At 47.0% G+C, this 14,626-nt stretch overlaps 2 protein-coding genes and 1 non-coding gene across 4 annotated transcripts; 1 reads left to right on the forward strand and 2 right to left on the reverse strand.

Moving 5' to 3' along the window:
* Positions 1 to 5,720: 5,720 nt before the first annotated feature.
* On the reverse strand, positions 5,721 to 5,796 carry LOC111591236 (small nucleolar RNA snoR53Y). The gene has a single exon (XR_004857472.1). It is a non-coding gene; the product is annotated as a small nucleolar RNA snoR53Y (small nucleolar RNA).
* Positions 5,797 to 7,016: 1,220 nt separating this feature from the next.
* LOC103651661 (uncharacterized) lies at positions 7,017 to 8,900 on the forward strand. 2 transcript variants are annotated; one of them, XM_008677349.2, is made up of 4 exons: positions 7,017 to 7,811; positions 8,156 to 8,297; positions 8,371 to 8,438; positions 8,565 to 8,900. In XM_008677349.2, the coding sequence occupies exons 1-4, from the start codon at positions 7,647 to 7,649 to the stop codon at positions 8,616 to 8,618; spliced, it is 429 nt and encodes a 142-aa protein (XP_008675571.1). In that variant the 5' UTR covers positions 7,017 to 7,646; the 3' UTR covers positions 8,619 to 8,900. The 2 variants fall into 2 exon arrangements, with proteins under 2 accessions (XP_008675571.1, XP_008675572.1); XM_008677350.2 differs by having other exon boundaries at positions 8,652 to 8,900.
* A 473-nt stretch (positions 8,901 to 9,373) lies between these two features.
* Positions 9,374 to 12,187, reverse strand: LOC103651662 (uncharacterized). Its single transcript, XM_008677351.3, has 2 exons — positions 11,450 to 12,187; positions 9,374 to 10,884 (listed from the first exon to the last, which is right to left on the reverse strand). Exons 1-2 carry the CDS (start codon positions 11,538 to 11,540, stop codon positions 9,749 to 9,751), a joined length of 1,227 nt encoding a protein of 408 aa, XP_008675573.1. The 5' UTR covers positions 11,541 to 12,187; the 3' UTR covers positions 9,374 to 9,748.
* Positions 12,188 to 14,626: the final 2,439 nt, after the last annotated feature.

Raw genomic sequence — 14,626 nt, forward strand, 5'->3', positions numbered from 1 at the left:
GCACCTTCACAACACTTCCAGTAACCTACTCGCCAAATTTCACGCCAATCCGAGTTTCCAGGCTTCAATTTTACTAAATTTCCCGTTTTGAGCGATCGTTTCCGAGCCGAGTGCCCATATCCCTTTTTCTTCGCCTAAATTCAAACCAAGCACACACTTCACTCATATTCACCTATATAAAATCTTTCGTGAAGTATCAGCTCAATTCCATATCGTTTCGTGCCTCTATTCGAATTTCAAACCTCCTATGGCACTATTTATCCTTCAAACGTCGCTTTCACGTCGTTTGACTTCTCGATCGTCTCATCTTGTGTTTCCTGTGCCATATTTCTCTTGTGTATGTATTTATTCACATTTCATATACTTATGACTATGTGACTAATACGTGCTCACCTCTTCTGTCATTTCAGTGACCTTGATTGCCCGTGTGCCGTCTCCCGTCCTGCCTGGATCGTCACCTCTCGTGTGAGCTTTCCAGGTAGTCATCTCATTCTTTGCTAAATCTATCGGTCATTTTTGCTCTGTGCTTAGTCACTCTCTCTCATTTGCAGACATCAGTTCAGGATGCCGCGCACGAAGAATGTGTCGGCGCCAGGGGAGGCGATGATGAGGATCCTCGTCGCCCCTTCAGGCAGGTCAAGGGCAAGACTGTTTACTTGGAGCAGCAGGAAGGCCGCAAGAAGCGGCATACGGACAGAGCAGCCCGTGCAGCGGCAGCAGCTGCTGCAGCCGCTGCGCAGGCCGAGCTTGGAGATCAGCCGCAGACTCCATCCGATCAGATTGCATTCCGTGTTCGTCATCTCACCTCCCGGCCTCGCTCCTCCACTCACACCTCCGCTTCCACTCCGCCACCCACTCTGCCTGCTCCCGTAACTCCTATTGCTCCATCCACCTCCACAGCCATACCCGCTACCTCCACTACGCCAGCTTCCACTGCTCCTCCTGCTCCCGCTCCCGCTTCAGCTCCTCCTATCCCTCCACCTCGATTCCGGGAGCGTGATGAGACTGAGGTTCGTCCTCTGGTTTCGGATCCTCGTCTGTTTGACCTTCAGCGTGCTACTGCGGCACAGGTACGTAGGTTCAGATACGTACCCGTGGAGTCTTGGCTACCAGCTCAGAGAGACCCTGCAGCAGGTGATCTTTTCAGCACACGTATTCAGGAGTCGTTTTTCAGAGCTCAGATGTCTGCTCAGATAGCTCTGCGAGTGCACCGGCTTTTGGATCTTCCAGCCTTTCTGCTTGCAGCCGGTGCTGACTCTGAGGCGCACCTCACCTATCTGCCTGGCCTTCAGACCCTTCTGACTATCAGCGGCAGGTATGTTGAGGAGTGGGTCCGAGTCTTCTACGCCTCTGTTTGGATTGACCTGGATCATCACTGGATGAGGTTCCGCTTTGAGCGAGAGGATGTCACAATTACTGCCAGTCAGATCCGCCAGCTATTTGGATTCCCCGAGTCGACGACTCGCCTTCACAGCCTCTGCTACGGCACTTCTGACCCTCCTCGTCGCCCTCACGGCGGTGTGGCTCCGGGTACAGCTCACGTCGCGGCTCTGTTCCGCCCGCCCTTTTCAGATGGGTCGCGACGTTCTCCGGCAGATTTTACTACAGCAGCAAAGTACTTATATGAGCTCATCAGACGGACTCTTCTGCCGAGGATGGGATACAGGGAGGCTACCACTCATATTCAGCTTTGGCTCCTTGGTGCCCTGGTCTCCCACTCTGAGTTTGACGTTGTGGACTTCCTGATTTGTGAGATCGAGGACACCGTTCTGGATGGGATTCGTGCTCGTCGGCAGTTGCCTTATGCTCACTACTTGTGCCACATCTTTGCGCAGCTGATTCAGCCCCCTCGATTTCAGAGCACCCTTGAGGCCTCACGCCTTGTTTTTGGATCCTACCGTCCTGCGCCTGAGATTCCTGTGCCAGCTTCTGCTTCTGTGTTTGATTCTCAGGCCGAGGATGCAGCTCTTCGACAGTTTGACACTCAGGGTACAGCAGCTGATGATGATGATGATGATGATGATTTTGGGGTTCCTCCTCCGCCTCCGCCTCCTATGCCTCCCCGCTCACATGATCATGAGGCTGGGAGTTCTAGTGCTGCCCCTGCTCCTCCACAGGCTATGGACCCTGCTCTTGCTACGATTCTGGCCAACCTGGCGGCCGAGCAGGCCCGGTTATTCGAGAGGATGCTCTCGATGTTTCAGAACATGCAGGACAGGCAGGATGCACTTCAGCAGCAGCTACTTCAGGATCGGGCTGAGACTAGGGCATTCATGGCTCTTATGCTTCAGCATTCTGGTATCTCAGTACCTCCGGTTCAGTCTGCTCCACCTCCTCCGCTTCACGCTCCAGTGGTGCCATCGATTTTGTCAGGACCTCCTATTGGTACCTCTCCGCTCCGGCCGGTCACTTTGGCGTTCACCTCTCCGGTTCTCAGCTCTGTCTGCCCACAGCCGCCAGTGCCACCAGCATCTGCTGTTACCACTACCGCTGTGGCAGTATCTGTGACCGCTTCTGTTCCGGTAGCTCCTGCAGCGCGGCCTCAGTCCGAGTCAGTACCAGCTCCAGCTTCTACCGCAGATCCTGGATCCGAGACTGACTCTGACCCTCCGCCGGCGTTCGCTCTGCTACCTCGACCTCGACCGGATGCGCCCCCGCCGCCTCCTCCTGCTTCAGATGTTTAGGTTCAGGTCCCTTTTGGTGTTTGACGCCAAAGGGGGAGAGATACGAGTTGTGAGAGCTAGGGGGAGTTAGAGAGTTAGTAGGGAGTCATTTTGATGTAATATATGTGCTTGCTACTCTTTGTACTAGCTTGATGTTTTTGGCTCACAAACTCGACATATACTCTCGTTGCTTATGATTGACTGTGTGTATTATGTTTTCACCTTATATTTTATCACCAGTCTTCTAGTTCTTGTTTCATTGATTTAACTTCACTTTTATATGAACAAGAATCTTATGATGTGTATGCGCTCACTCTTATTATTATGGTACACGTTCTTTCTGTCAAAGATTACTGAGTATAACTAACCATTCTTTCTATTTGACAGAAACTTCAAAACAAACTACTCTCACAAAACTTGTAGGGTTGTCATCAATCACCAAAAAGGGGGAGATTGAAAGCATCTAGGCCCCTGGTTGGTTTTAGTGATTAATGACAACGTAATATTATATGTGACTAACGTGTGTTTTGCAGAGACAAATGGTAAGTTAGGTCGCATGACAGGTAGAAGTACTACAACGGTGAAAACAATCCCGGAGATAAGAACTCAAAGCGACGGCTAAAACGACGAAACAAAAGGTGAAGGTCTACGGAGTCCGAGTGTCAAGGAGATGTGGACACTCGCGGTTTAGTTAGGTCTTTTATTCTCTTTTAGCCGTACTATAAAGAGGGGTTGTCGATGAGTAGTTTGACCAAGAGAGTTCTAGTGTAGTGTTGGTGCACAATCACACTCATACACAGTGCTAGGTGTCACTCTAGAACTCACACACAAGGTAGAACGAAAACCGATTTGAAAATCAGCTGAAAAACAAGAGTTAGTGTTTCTAGCCTTGGGGCACCGGACTGTCCGGTGTGCACCGGACTGTCCGGTGCACCCTCTGCCAGGTGGGGCCAGGCTGGTCCACGGCAGAGGCTTCCCCTCCCCAGAAACCCGAGAGCGCAGCTTTCAGAGTTGAATTTTAGTGGCACACCGGACACCGCACCGGACTGTCCGGTGTGCACCGGACAGTGAACTGTTCACTGTCCGGTGCGCCATGAGTCCAACGGCTAGCTGTCAGAACTAGCCGTTGGAAACGACCGTTGGCGCACCGGTGGCGCACCGGACTGTCCGGTGCGCCATCGCGCAGTGAAATGCCTGTAACGGCTAGTTGGTGGGTGAGGGCTATTTATACCCCCTCCACCCACCATATTCAATGTCTTGCACTCCACATTTATTCCAGCACATTGCTAGAGCATTGCAAGCACCACAAGCCTAGTGAGGAGATTAGAGAATCATAATCCGCGTTTGTTCCTCATTAGCGCTAGCGAGAGCCACCTAGAGCACACACCACTTGCATTAGGCTTCACTTGGTCAAGCGAAAGTCTACGGCTTGTTACTCTTGGTGATCGGCATCACCTAGACGGCTTGGTGGCGTTGGGAGCTCGGTGATCATCGTGAAGATCTTGTTGGTGACCCGACTCAAGTTTGTAAGCGGTCTCGAGGGTTCCACCGCGCCGGAGTGGCAAAGGATCATCTCGTAGTGAGCACTTGGTTCTTGCGAGGACCAAGGGGGAGCGATACCCTTGCGCGGGTGCTCCAACGAGGACTAGTGGAGAGTGCCGACTCTTCGATACCTCGGGAAAAATTGGAGGAGTCTTCTAAACTTTGCTTTACATTCCGCACTTAATTCAAGCACTTTACATTGTGTATTTGTTTAGCAAGTATTTGAAGTATTATTTTAGCTTTGTTGCATTTCTAGTATTATATTCTTAGTACTAGTTGTTGGGGTGAAGTTGGGCTCTTGCTTAGCTCTTGCTTAGGTTTTAATTAGTGTTGATTTATTGAAAAGCTCAATTCACCCCCCCTCTTGGGCATCATGATCCTTTCACAAGCAAACAATCAAGTACATGACAGTTCGACCAAATCAATATCAAGCAATCTGGAAGATATACTACGATATTGCATTTTAAGTTCAAGGTCCCATGATCAGATGATCTTATAATCCACAATCACAATTGGCCACAAGGAGTAGTCGAAAGCGAAAACAAGGGAAGAGTTCAGATATACTACAAGCCTTGTGCATATCAAAGGTTCATCACGATTTTGCAAGCCATGCATCAGCTAAAACATTACAACAACACTGAGGATAAGCAACCCCGAACTTACAAATAGAAACTCTGATACATCTCCAAGAAATGTAGTAACTCTGAAGTTTGACAACTCATATAATTCAGGCATGCACAGACCAAGACAGCAAAGGATCTGTATTGCCACACTGGTGGAGTAGTACATTGCAGTGTTTGGGATACTGTGACATTCGAAAATATTGCAAAGGGAAAAACTAAACTTTGTGTGTAGTGTATTAAAAAAACTGAACTTTCTGTCCCATCCAAGAAATGATAATTGGCATTCTAATTTACATTTCACATGTCAAAGAAGAGAGAAACAGCACAAGTAAAGTTTACTGATTATTATGTAGAAAAAATGAACTCGAAGAAACTACTTTGAATTAAATTAAGATGAAGATATTCATGGATTCTATTTGTAGCACTAATCAATGCACATGAAAGGAAATTCAAAATTATGAAACTGAAACAAATCTTAAGAGATGAACAAGTGGTACTCACTTGAGGCTTGTTGCATGAAGAAGAAAACACTTACTGACAATGCAATAAGACCTGGAGCAGATTGATAAGAAAAGTACTAATAGCCAAAGCACCCCAAAAAATATTCTTCAACGAGCTCAAATACAAAGGAACAACACTTATCATGACAACCCACAAAGGGAAGTCTCATAATGAGCTGGGTAAAAAGAGTATCATCAATACAAAAGTCAGTCAACAAAATAAGCTGCAACACAACCTTATTGAAAAGATAAACAACAAAATAAAACCATAGATATGCTCAGATGGAAAGGATTTTTTTAATCCAAGATAACCCACAGAAAGAAGTGATATCATGACAGGCCACAGGAAGTCTCATAATGAGCTAGATAGGAAGATTATAATCACCACATACTATTTCCTTAACACATTGTTTTACTAGTCAAAGGACATCAGTATTAGCATGGTTAATGTATACCATCACTGGGAACAGGAGAAGAAACCAAATAACCCATTCATATAGTTTAAGACACAGTTTAAATCCATGCTTTGGTGATGTATCTGAAACATAAACCTGCCTAAGGGTGAAAACGGTCGGTACATGGTCGGAAAAAACCTCTAACCGTTTTCTCACGCATAATTTTTTGTTCGGTCGGAATCGGTAAACGGGAAAGTCGAAAACGGATAACAACCGATAAATTTCGGTATATCGAAAACAGATAAATCCGAGCAAAATAGCTCGAAATTGATCGGGAAACGATAACTGTAATCGGAAAAGCTCACAATAAACAAATCCTAACCACACAGTTGTTCATTCATATCCACATACAAGTCTCATTCACAAAAGTACACAAAACACAATCTTGTCCACATATAATTGGTCATACACTCATACATATCCACTCTTAAATTTTAACACACAATAACACATTAGTCTTAAAACACGATTGTTCATTCACATCCACATACAAGTCTCAACCACACAAATACACAATACATAGTCATGACCGCACATAAATGATCATACATGTTCACTGAAGTTTTAACCACATAGTATATAAGTCTTAAACACACGATACATAAACTAGAAATCATGTGGCATGTTGTCTGGATCACTCCATATATCTTCTATGACATCTGAAACCCTAAACCCTAATAGGTATAGTTCTTGCCTCCTTGGTAATTTTGTGGACCGGGAAAATACGGTTAAAATACGGATTTTCCCGAGAAATCCGAAAACGGAAGGTAAATATGTTTCACCGTTTATCGTACTGTTTTTGTAATAACATATCCCGTTTTCCGTATATCCCGAAAAAAACTGAAAAGACCGGAAAAATCCGGTAAACGGTACCGGAAATTTACCGGATTTTACCGACCATTTACATCCTTAAACCTGCCAAACAACAAGAGCAATTTCAGCACCCATTACTTGGGGCATTTTACCTTTTGTGATTGAAAGAGGATTGTACAGAATTTTGTATGTATTGTACCAACAGATCAGAGTAAATTGAGATTGAGATGCAACACTTTTCCATGATTTCCTCTTCTTTTACTAGAGCAAATCTTCTTTATTAAAACTTGACTCCCTTTGCAGCTCTCCCCGCGTTTCACGACTTCGGCGCCGATCACGAGCTGACGCGTGTCTCTCCTCACGAAGCCATCGTTGGGAACCAGTGTTGAAACCAGTGCACGCGTTCACTCGAGTCTTGGCTCACGGACGCGAACTTTCTAGCCTTGCCCTCGACGGTGGCCACACGAACACGACGCCTAGTCGCCCACTTCGATCTCTTCACTGCCACCATCCCTCTGCTCGTCTCACCGTCGACTGTGTCCTATCTGTGCCGCAGCGCAGGGAAAGTCAGCTCCTGCTCCTGCTACGATGCCTCGACCCCGCGCCTCTCCGCCTCCTCCATCCTCCTCCACGTGGTTGTGCTCCCTGACACAGTCTCCTCGTCGACGGCAACAAGCTGCCATGTCCTTCGCCAACAAGAACCGTGCGCCGCCGCCTCTCACTGGCACCGTCGCACGCAGACCGGTCACACTGTCGCCGGTGGCACCGCCACCTTGCCCCGCCTTCTTCCTCCACTTGTCGCCACCCTATTCTTCCCTCGACGCAGCCGCAAGCGCTGCCCTCCACCGGGCTCGCCTCCATGGCCGCGCGTAGGTGGGTCGCTCTCGCTCCCCACCCCGTCGCCTTCCTCCTCATACAATACAAACAGAGGGCAGGGAGCAAACAAGAAGCAAAGGTGGGGGAAGCAGGGAGGCGAGGCAAGCAGTGGTGAAGTGGAACGGAGCTAGGCTTCGGCTGGGTTCCATGGTGTGGGTGTGGTTTTGGCGATAGATGGAGACTCAAGCGTGGGTGGTTGTGGGCACGAGGAGCCACACGGAGCTGGACGCCACGGCGAGGAGGAGGAAGAGAAGGAGATGGTCGTCTCCTCCATATGCGCAAGTCGTTCAAGGACTCGCTCAAGGTGCTCGAGGCCGACATCCAACACGCCAACACCCTGTGAGTGCCTTTGCTCCCCCGTTTTCGTCGCAGCCGCCTCGATTTCACGCTTGCAGCAGCTGCCGCCTACCGCAGTTTGATCTACACACCGCCCCATGCCGCCTAAGGAATGGCTCCGCCCGATTCCTGGCCCAAACCGGAGCAAAATAAAGTTGCTCCAGTGGGTGGGTATGTTACAGCGGCGATTTGATTGAGTTCTGATGTCAAGTCTTGTGACTCGTTTCATGCTCATGCCGCACGCATGATGGGCACCGACGCTCGATGGTCGAGCAGACGAGCACACCTGCTCCCTGACACTAGTGGACTGGCCCTCATGCTGACTGCTCGCTCAAAAAACTCCACAGGGCAGCAGATTTCTCGAGGGACTACGACGGGGTCTATCTCTAGATGTACAACCCCGACGCCCACTTCTTCCTCTTCCTCATGTAGTGGACCGATTGCAGCCTAGATGGCGCACTTGGGCTGCTCAAGATCCTAATCTACAAGGTGGCTTCTGCTCCACACAATTCCTGCGATGTGGTGTTACCGTGTTACATGCTCAGGAAGCTTTGTTATGCAGGTTTATGTAGATGGGAGTACCACCGTGACTTGGGAGCTAACTTGGATAATGATCTCTTAGTTCTCAAGGTAATTATTTCTGTATTTGCTCTCTCTGTTTCATTTAATCATATCCATTTATCAATCTGGACTTATGAATTTTATTTAATATCTCAAACTGATTTAAACTGAATCATTGCTTATTGCTGGTTACAGGCTGTAAATTACCTTTTCCTGCACCAAGCTGTGAAGTTGTTTCCTCTCAGATGAAGCAAAACCAAAAAATATCTTTTTAAATTTTAGAAATCGCACTGAAGCCATGAGTGCTTCATGGAATTCAGTCATCTGTTGGGGTACAAATATGAACTGTAGTTTTCCCCCAATTTTTCTCTCTTTATTTTTTCAGTGCATTAACATTGATAGTATTGGTTTTTTTTCCTAGGAAATTATGTCTAAATACAAGCTCATAACTAATTCTGTAACTTTGATATTAAGATGGGTGTTCGCCTGATGATTTTTAAATGGAAAAGGAGAATACGATGAGTTTTAAAATCTTTGGACTTCATTTTCAGTACACAACTTCTGTCATCTATAAATACATGCATAGGGTTGTATCCCATTTTTTAGATAATCAGATTTGCCAACATGTGTCAAACTTGATCAGAAGAATCTACATGCTCGCATTCATAAATGATACATAAGGTCCAGCAGTTTTGAAATAAACACCACTTAGGTTTATCCATGTAAAACATCCTCTAATATGCTTTTCTAAGGGCTTCTTTATGCTTTTTCAGTCTACATTTTTCTTATTTTCCTACAATATATAAGTGTACCTAGATAATGCATCGGGGAAGCACTAGACTTGCAGTGAAATAGTAATGTACTAATGTGCAGTGTTAGATTTCGTTTTGGGCATCTCTAAACATGAATATATCGCCTTTATGGAAGTTGCTATTTAGACTTGAGATTTGTTCAAAAGTACACAACATCAGTTCCAATTTTTGTGCCTTTTTTCAAGATCACGATCCAAAAAAAGAATTGCATCATATTAAAGGATAGATAAACCACTAATAATAACATGTGGCACTACTCCAGTGATACGATCCTTCTTATTAGAAGGGCCAACATATAAGTTACTCCTTCCGTTTCGTTTTAGTTGTCGCTGGATAGTGTAAAATTGAACTATCCAGCGACAACTAAAAAGAAACGGAGGGAGTACCTTTCTTACAATATATTTTAGACTGCTACGGCGCACGATAGGGCGCTATTTTTTCTAGTAGTTAGTACAAAAGAGAACCCTAATAGAGACTCTACAGACTACAATCACTAGTTCTAGTTAATTATACTAGAGAGCGAAGCAAAAGAGCAACCCTGGCTGGCTGCACAGACGACGGGCGAGATCAAGCGGCAGGGTCATCTTGGGGATCCCTCTTGTGCTGCACCGGACGCCACTCCATCTCCCTGGTCCTTCTTCCTCTCTGGCCCTGCTGCCAGCCGCTGCCACCACCACCATTCCACTTACTGCCACTGCGGCCGCAGCCACGGCCACCGCCATTCTGCTTCCTCCCAGCCCCAGGAGACATGCGGCCCGGATCCACCTCCTGTTGGTACCTATTGTTGGATGATCCACCTCCATAGAAGTTATTGTTTCTGTTGCCACTACCGCCATTCAGCTTCCTTCTAGTCCCAGATGAGTTGCGGCCCGGATCCACCTCCTGTTGGTACCGAGTGTTGGATGATCTACCTCCATAGAGGTTATTGTTCCTGTTGCCAACGCCACCGTTCGAGTTCCTGCAACTACTGCCGCGGCCGCCGCCATTCAAATTCCTTCTAGTCCCAAATGGCATGTGGCTCGGATCCACTTCCTGCTGGTACCAATTGTTGGATGATCTATCGCCATAGGAGTTATCGTTCCAGTTGCTTGGTGTGCATTGCGGCTGATCCAGAGGAGAGTTCCATCCAGAGTTGCGGCCCTCCCAAGCAGTATCAGGTGTCAGGCTGGCCGATTCTCCCCATCCAATGGCTGCCACATTGGCAACCGGTTCTCCCCAACCTACGGGTGCCAGATTGGCATCCTCTTCTCCCCAACCTGTGGGTGTCGGAATGGCATCCTCTTCTCCCCAACCTGTGGGTGTCGGAATGGCACCCAGTTCTCCGTGACCCATGGGTACCAGATCAGCAACCGGCTCTTCACAACCCAAGTTGGCTACCAATTGTTGCTCAAGTACCTTATCCACGTCAGGTACCTTATCCAGGTCAGCTACCAACTCTGGGTCGACTTCGCATAGGTGGTCGATCTCGTCGATGTACATATCAGGGTCTAGCAAAGGATCCTCGAAAGGTTCCCCATGATACTTTGCCCTGAACCTCTCCTTTGCAGCCTCAAAATTTTCCAAAGCTCCTGAATCGTCCCAGTCCATGACGTTTTTGTATAATTCAATAAATTGCTTCTTTTCGCAGAACTTCTTCCAAGGGATGCCGTAAGCGTTGCGGCAGAATTTTCTTTCCCATAATGGGACTGGGTAGTAATTGTCTCCTGCACATATGGGGAAAAAATGGGTATCATAATTCATGGTACCAGCACAACAATGCAGAAAGACAAGAGATTTCCATGATGCAATGCATTCAGCGATCTGGAAGAACATAAATAGAATTATCTTATAGTTAGATTGATTAGTATTGTAAAATTTAAAAATAGATCCTAGAGATAAAAAAAATTTGTTGCAATCATCCATGATCCTACAAAATAGATGTTTTGAATCCCCACTTGTACTGGCACAACACTGCTATCCCACAATTGCAGTGTCCTCCCAATTCGTACCCCCCCACAAAAAAAAAATGTCTATACCCAATAGATGTGGTAATCATGCAAAGATCATATCATGACGTAGTGGAAAGAACAGTCCATGTACATGAGGAAGCCTACAGCAACAGGGCAAATTCAACTTTGATCCTAAGCTTGATTGAATCAGTATCCAAACCATATGATAAACAAAGAACAAGGACCAGATCTAGACATGGAGCAAGTTCAAATCCGATCGCAACCAAAATACCACGAATTGGTAGCATCGCAATGGAGTAAGAGGGGAGCTCGTCCGTACTGCTATCAGGCCGAGGCAGAGGAGGCCGCCGGTCGCTGCCGGAGCGATCACAATGTGCATTCACGTCCCACGGTCGATTCCAATCCGCCATTGCGAGCGAGGACCAAGAGGGGAAGCACCGCGCCCCGACTCCACGGACGGGACGGTTCGCCGGACGGCACTAGACGGAGACACACACCAATGGCAGAGCAGCGGAGCAGGCGGAATCAACACCAGGCAGAAACAAGCACGCGACGCGAAATTGGGGGGCTCCGTGGCTGCCAATGGAGAATCATGGAGGGCAAGAGGGGGAGTATATAAAGCCCCCGCCAATGCTTATCCTGGAGAGTCGGAAACCGAACCCGGAGCGGCAATGGGAGTCGGACTCGGAAGGTAGTTCGGGATGGCCCGGAAGACGCGGGAACGGACATGGCCGATGCCGCCAAGAACGGCCGGCGGCAGAGGAGGCCTCCGCCGCTGCGTGGTTGAGCCGCATTTGGGGCTGCGCCGTGTCGCCCGCCTCCTCCACCATCCCTGATCGGGCGGGTCGCCCGGACGCGAGTGAGAGAAGCCTAGCGCGGAGCGTGGGAGAAGACGAACGAGACAGGATGAAATGCTGCTGTCAAAACGTTCAGGTGGCTCCGCCGCGGTACCTACGCGCGAGTGAGAGAGACAGGATGAAGTGCTTTATGTTTTATGGTTTTGTCTGGGGATGTCAAGCTTTTAACTGTCTTGGATACAGTCAGAAGGGGAATAAGAGCTGGTGCAGACTATGAATCAAAACTAGTAGCTAGCGTCCAGGATGCGCGCGAGGTTAATTTGTTTCTTTGAAGGCATTTGGTAGTGAGAAAGGTGGGTTTTCAGTTTACAAATGATTATCACAAACAATCACAGGAAATTGTGATCTAAAAACAAAATAACAATCTTCCAACTATATTACTTGGATTGTGAAAACGAGCAGGAACATATGTGATCCTATAACTCCTAAGTTTATAGAGTTAACAAAGTACCAAGACAAATGTCATTCAAAATTATTGTTTTGCCAAATACCTTAAGACGTAACCCATCATTATTATAGCAAGAATTAATAATAAAAAATAATAGAAGTAATTGTTAAATTAAATTGATAGAGATGTAACTATCAATTATGTTACGACGGGGAAAACATTTTTGCGATGCATATCTTCGAGATGTACACCCAAAGTGAATAACATCATTGCATAAGACATATTTATTACAGAAAAAGGTAGTTAATTAGAGTGATAAATCAATTGGTAAGGTAGACTTAGGTGCCATGGCATTTCAGGTTATGATGGAAAACAACATCTGAATTTATAAAACATAAATTTTGTTGGTTATTAAACAATTAGTGTGCAGATAGTTAATTGTAAAGATAGAATGGAACATAAAATTTCCTTGACTATTAAAGTTAATTCCATAAACTTTCTGTAATACCCAAATATGTAAACCATGAAAATGGTGTTGATCTCAATGTTTGGCGACCATTACTTATCATCACATGTGACTGATCATGTTTAAAAATGAGTAAATCCTTACTAAGACACAAATAAATCATTGCATCATATTGGATTTTTGTTTGTGCATTCGAAAAAATAACATGAATAAAGATAGTACAATGAGTAGACGATTTAGATTAAACCCTAGATTTGAATTTGAGATTTAAATGGAGAAGGAGAAAGAAATACCATAAAATACAAAATAAATTCATAAATGAGTAAATACCACACTAGTAGTTTCAAGGTGAATAATTAATCTAAGTACAAATTTACCTCAAGTTTGAAATTCAAATGGGGATTCGAAATTAAGAAAATTAAGAGAGAAAGGAAAAGAGAAAGTAAAAATATAAAAGGGAAATGAATAAAACCTCTAACCGGGCCTCAGCACCCCATTTTGGCCCATCTCCTCTTTCCTTCTCTTCCGCGACCCACTAGCTTGACTCAGTCGCACGCGCGCCTGGTGACTTGCATGTGGGCCCCACTGCTCAGCTCGCTCGCACTGGTGCGCGGGGTTAATCGCTGGCGACCTAGGCCAACTGGATAGCCCATCCATTAACGGATGCTCGCGCCGTGTTTCACCGCCAAGTGGGGCCGCGTTGGCAGACCCGTCTTCTTCACCGACTCGGTCTTCGCGGCAACAAAATCGTGGGCGCCGAAGCTGGGGGACGCAAATCGCGGGGGATAGCTCGGGTCGTGCAATCACTTTGACCCTCTCCTCCGTGTATAAGTACCGGCGCACCTCTTTGACTTCTCGTCCCTGTTGAACTAGCGTCCATACCCCAAGCCCTCACCACTGACGCAGATAATGGACTAGTGCCGTTACCGCCAGTGGTCTCAACCGTGAGTGACTCTGCAACCCCGAGGAGTGATCGAGGTGGGCCGTGGAGTCTTCACCTTTCGTGCGAGTCGCATCGTCGTGAGGGATCGGTACCGGGTGAGCGGCAATTGCTCGCCGTCGTAGGGCACTGCCGCGAAATCCGCCTATCGCTGTGGACCGGCTTCAACTCTCGGCCAGTGATGGTAAAGACCCTCCCTTGTTGTTCATACTAGCATGCGCTTCGTGTAGCACACTTTAGATTGGGTCAGGGGCGCCAGAATGCCTATTGGGCACTGCTTCGGCAATGTCGCGTCACGATTCGATGGGCGACGCCGCCGGTGGCGGTCGAGGGAGACCGGCTCGTCCTGAGCCGTTGATGGCGTGATCTGAGGTGTAGATTAGAGGGAGTGTACTGGGTTAGGTCAGAGTAGTGTGGAGCGTTCGATTCCGATCGGACAGGTGGGGAATGAATCGGGATTCATTAAATCTGTGCGCTCGATTCTAGATCGAACGGATCGGTGCACGAACGAGATCGACATCGTCGGATTCGGATCGAATGGTGCTTAGCGCGTACCGATTCGATGTATTATAGATCTAATCGAGGACGTAGAATTCCAATCGGACGGCCAGTGTCTGCCCGTACCCCTTCGCGGGTACGTTTTATAAAAGAGACCCTGCCTTTTACATATATCAACCCGCCGTCCACGCCAGAGACTCTCTGAGACTTAGGAATTTTTGCACCGTAGCCCCTGCACTTCTCAGAAATCGAGGCCTGGTCCAGAGGATTAGAATATCAGAGAAATTAATTGAGAAATAGATTTTTAGTACATATTTAATTACAAAAACTTGTGTAATTTGTAGAAA

Source organism: Zea mays, chromosome 3 (assembly GCF_902167145.1).
Source record: "Zea mays cultivar B73 chromosome 3, Zm-B73-REFERENCE-NAM-5.0, whole genome shotgun sequence".
Taxonomy (NCBI): Eukaryota; Viridiplantae; Streptophyta; class Magnoliopsida; order Poales; family Poaceae; genus Zea; species Zea mays.

What these genes read in the sequence shown, in the direction of transcription:
- LOC103651661 (XM_008677349.2), top strand. Translation starts at nt 7,647, where the DNA reads ATGGAGACTCAAGCGTGGGTGGTTGTGGGCACGAGGAGCCACACGGAG. An exon ending in ATCCAACACGCCAACACCCT is followed by an intron (nt 7,812 to 8,155) that starts GTGAGTGCCTTT and finishes AAAACTCCACAG; the next exon opens with GGCAGCAGATTTCTCGAGGG. An exon ending in ATGATCTCTTAGTTCTCAAG is followed by an intron (nt 8,439 to 8,564) that starts GTAATTATTTCT and finishes TGCTGGTTACAG; the next exon opens with GCTGTAAATTACCTTTTCCT.
- LOC103651662 (XM_008677351.3), bottom strand. Translation starts at nt 11,540, where the DNA reads ATGGCGGATTGGAATCGACCGTGGGACGTGAATGCACATTGTGATCGC. An exon ending in TCTGCCTCGGCCTGATAGCA is followed by an intron (nt 10,885 to 11,449) that starts GTACGGACGAGC and finishes CCATATGTGCAG; the next exon opens with GAGACAATTACTACCCAGTC.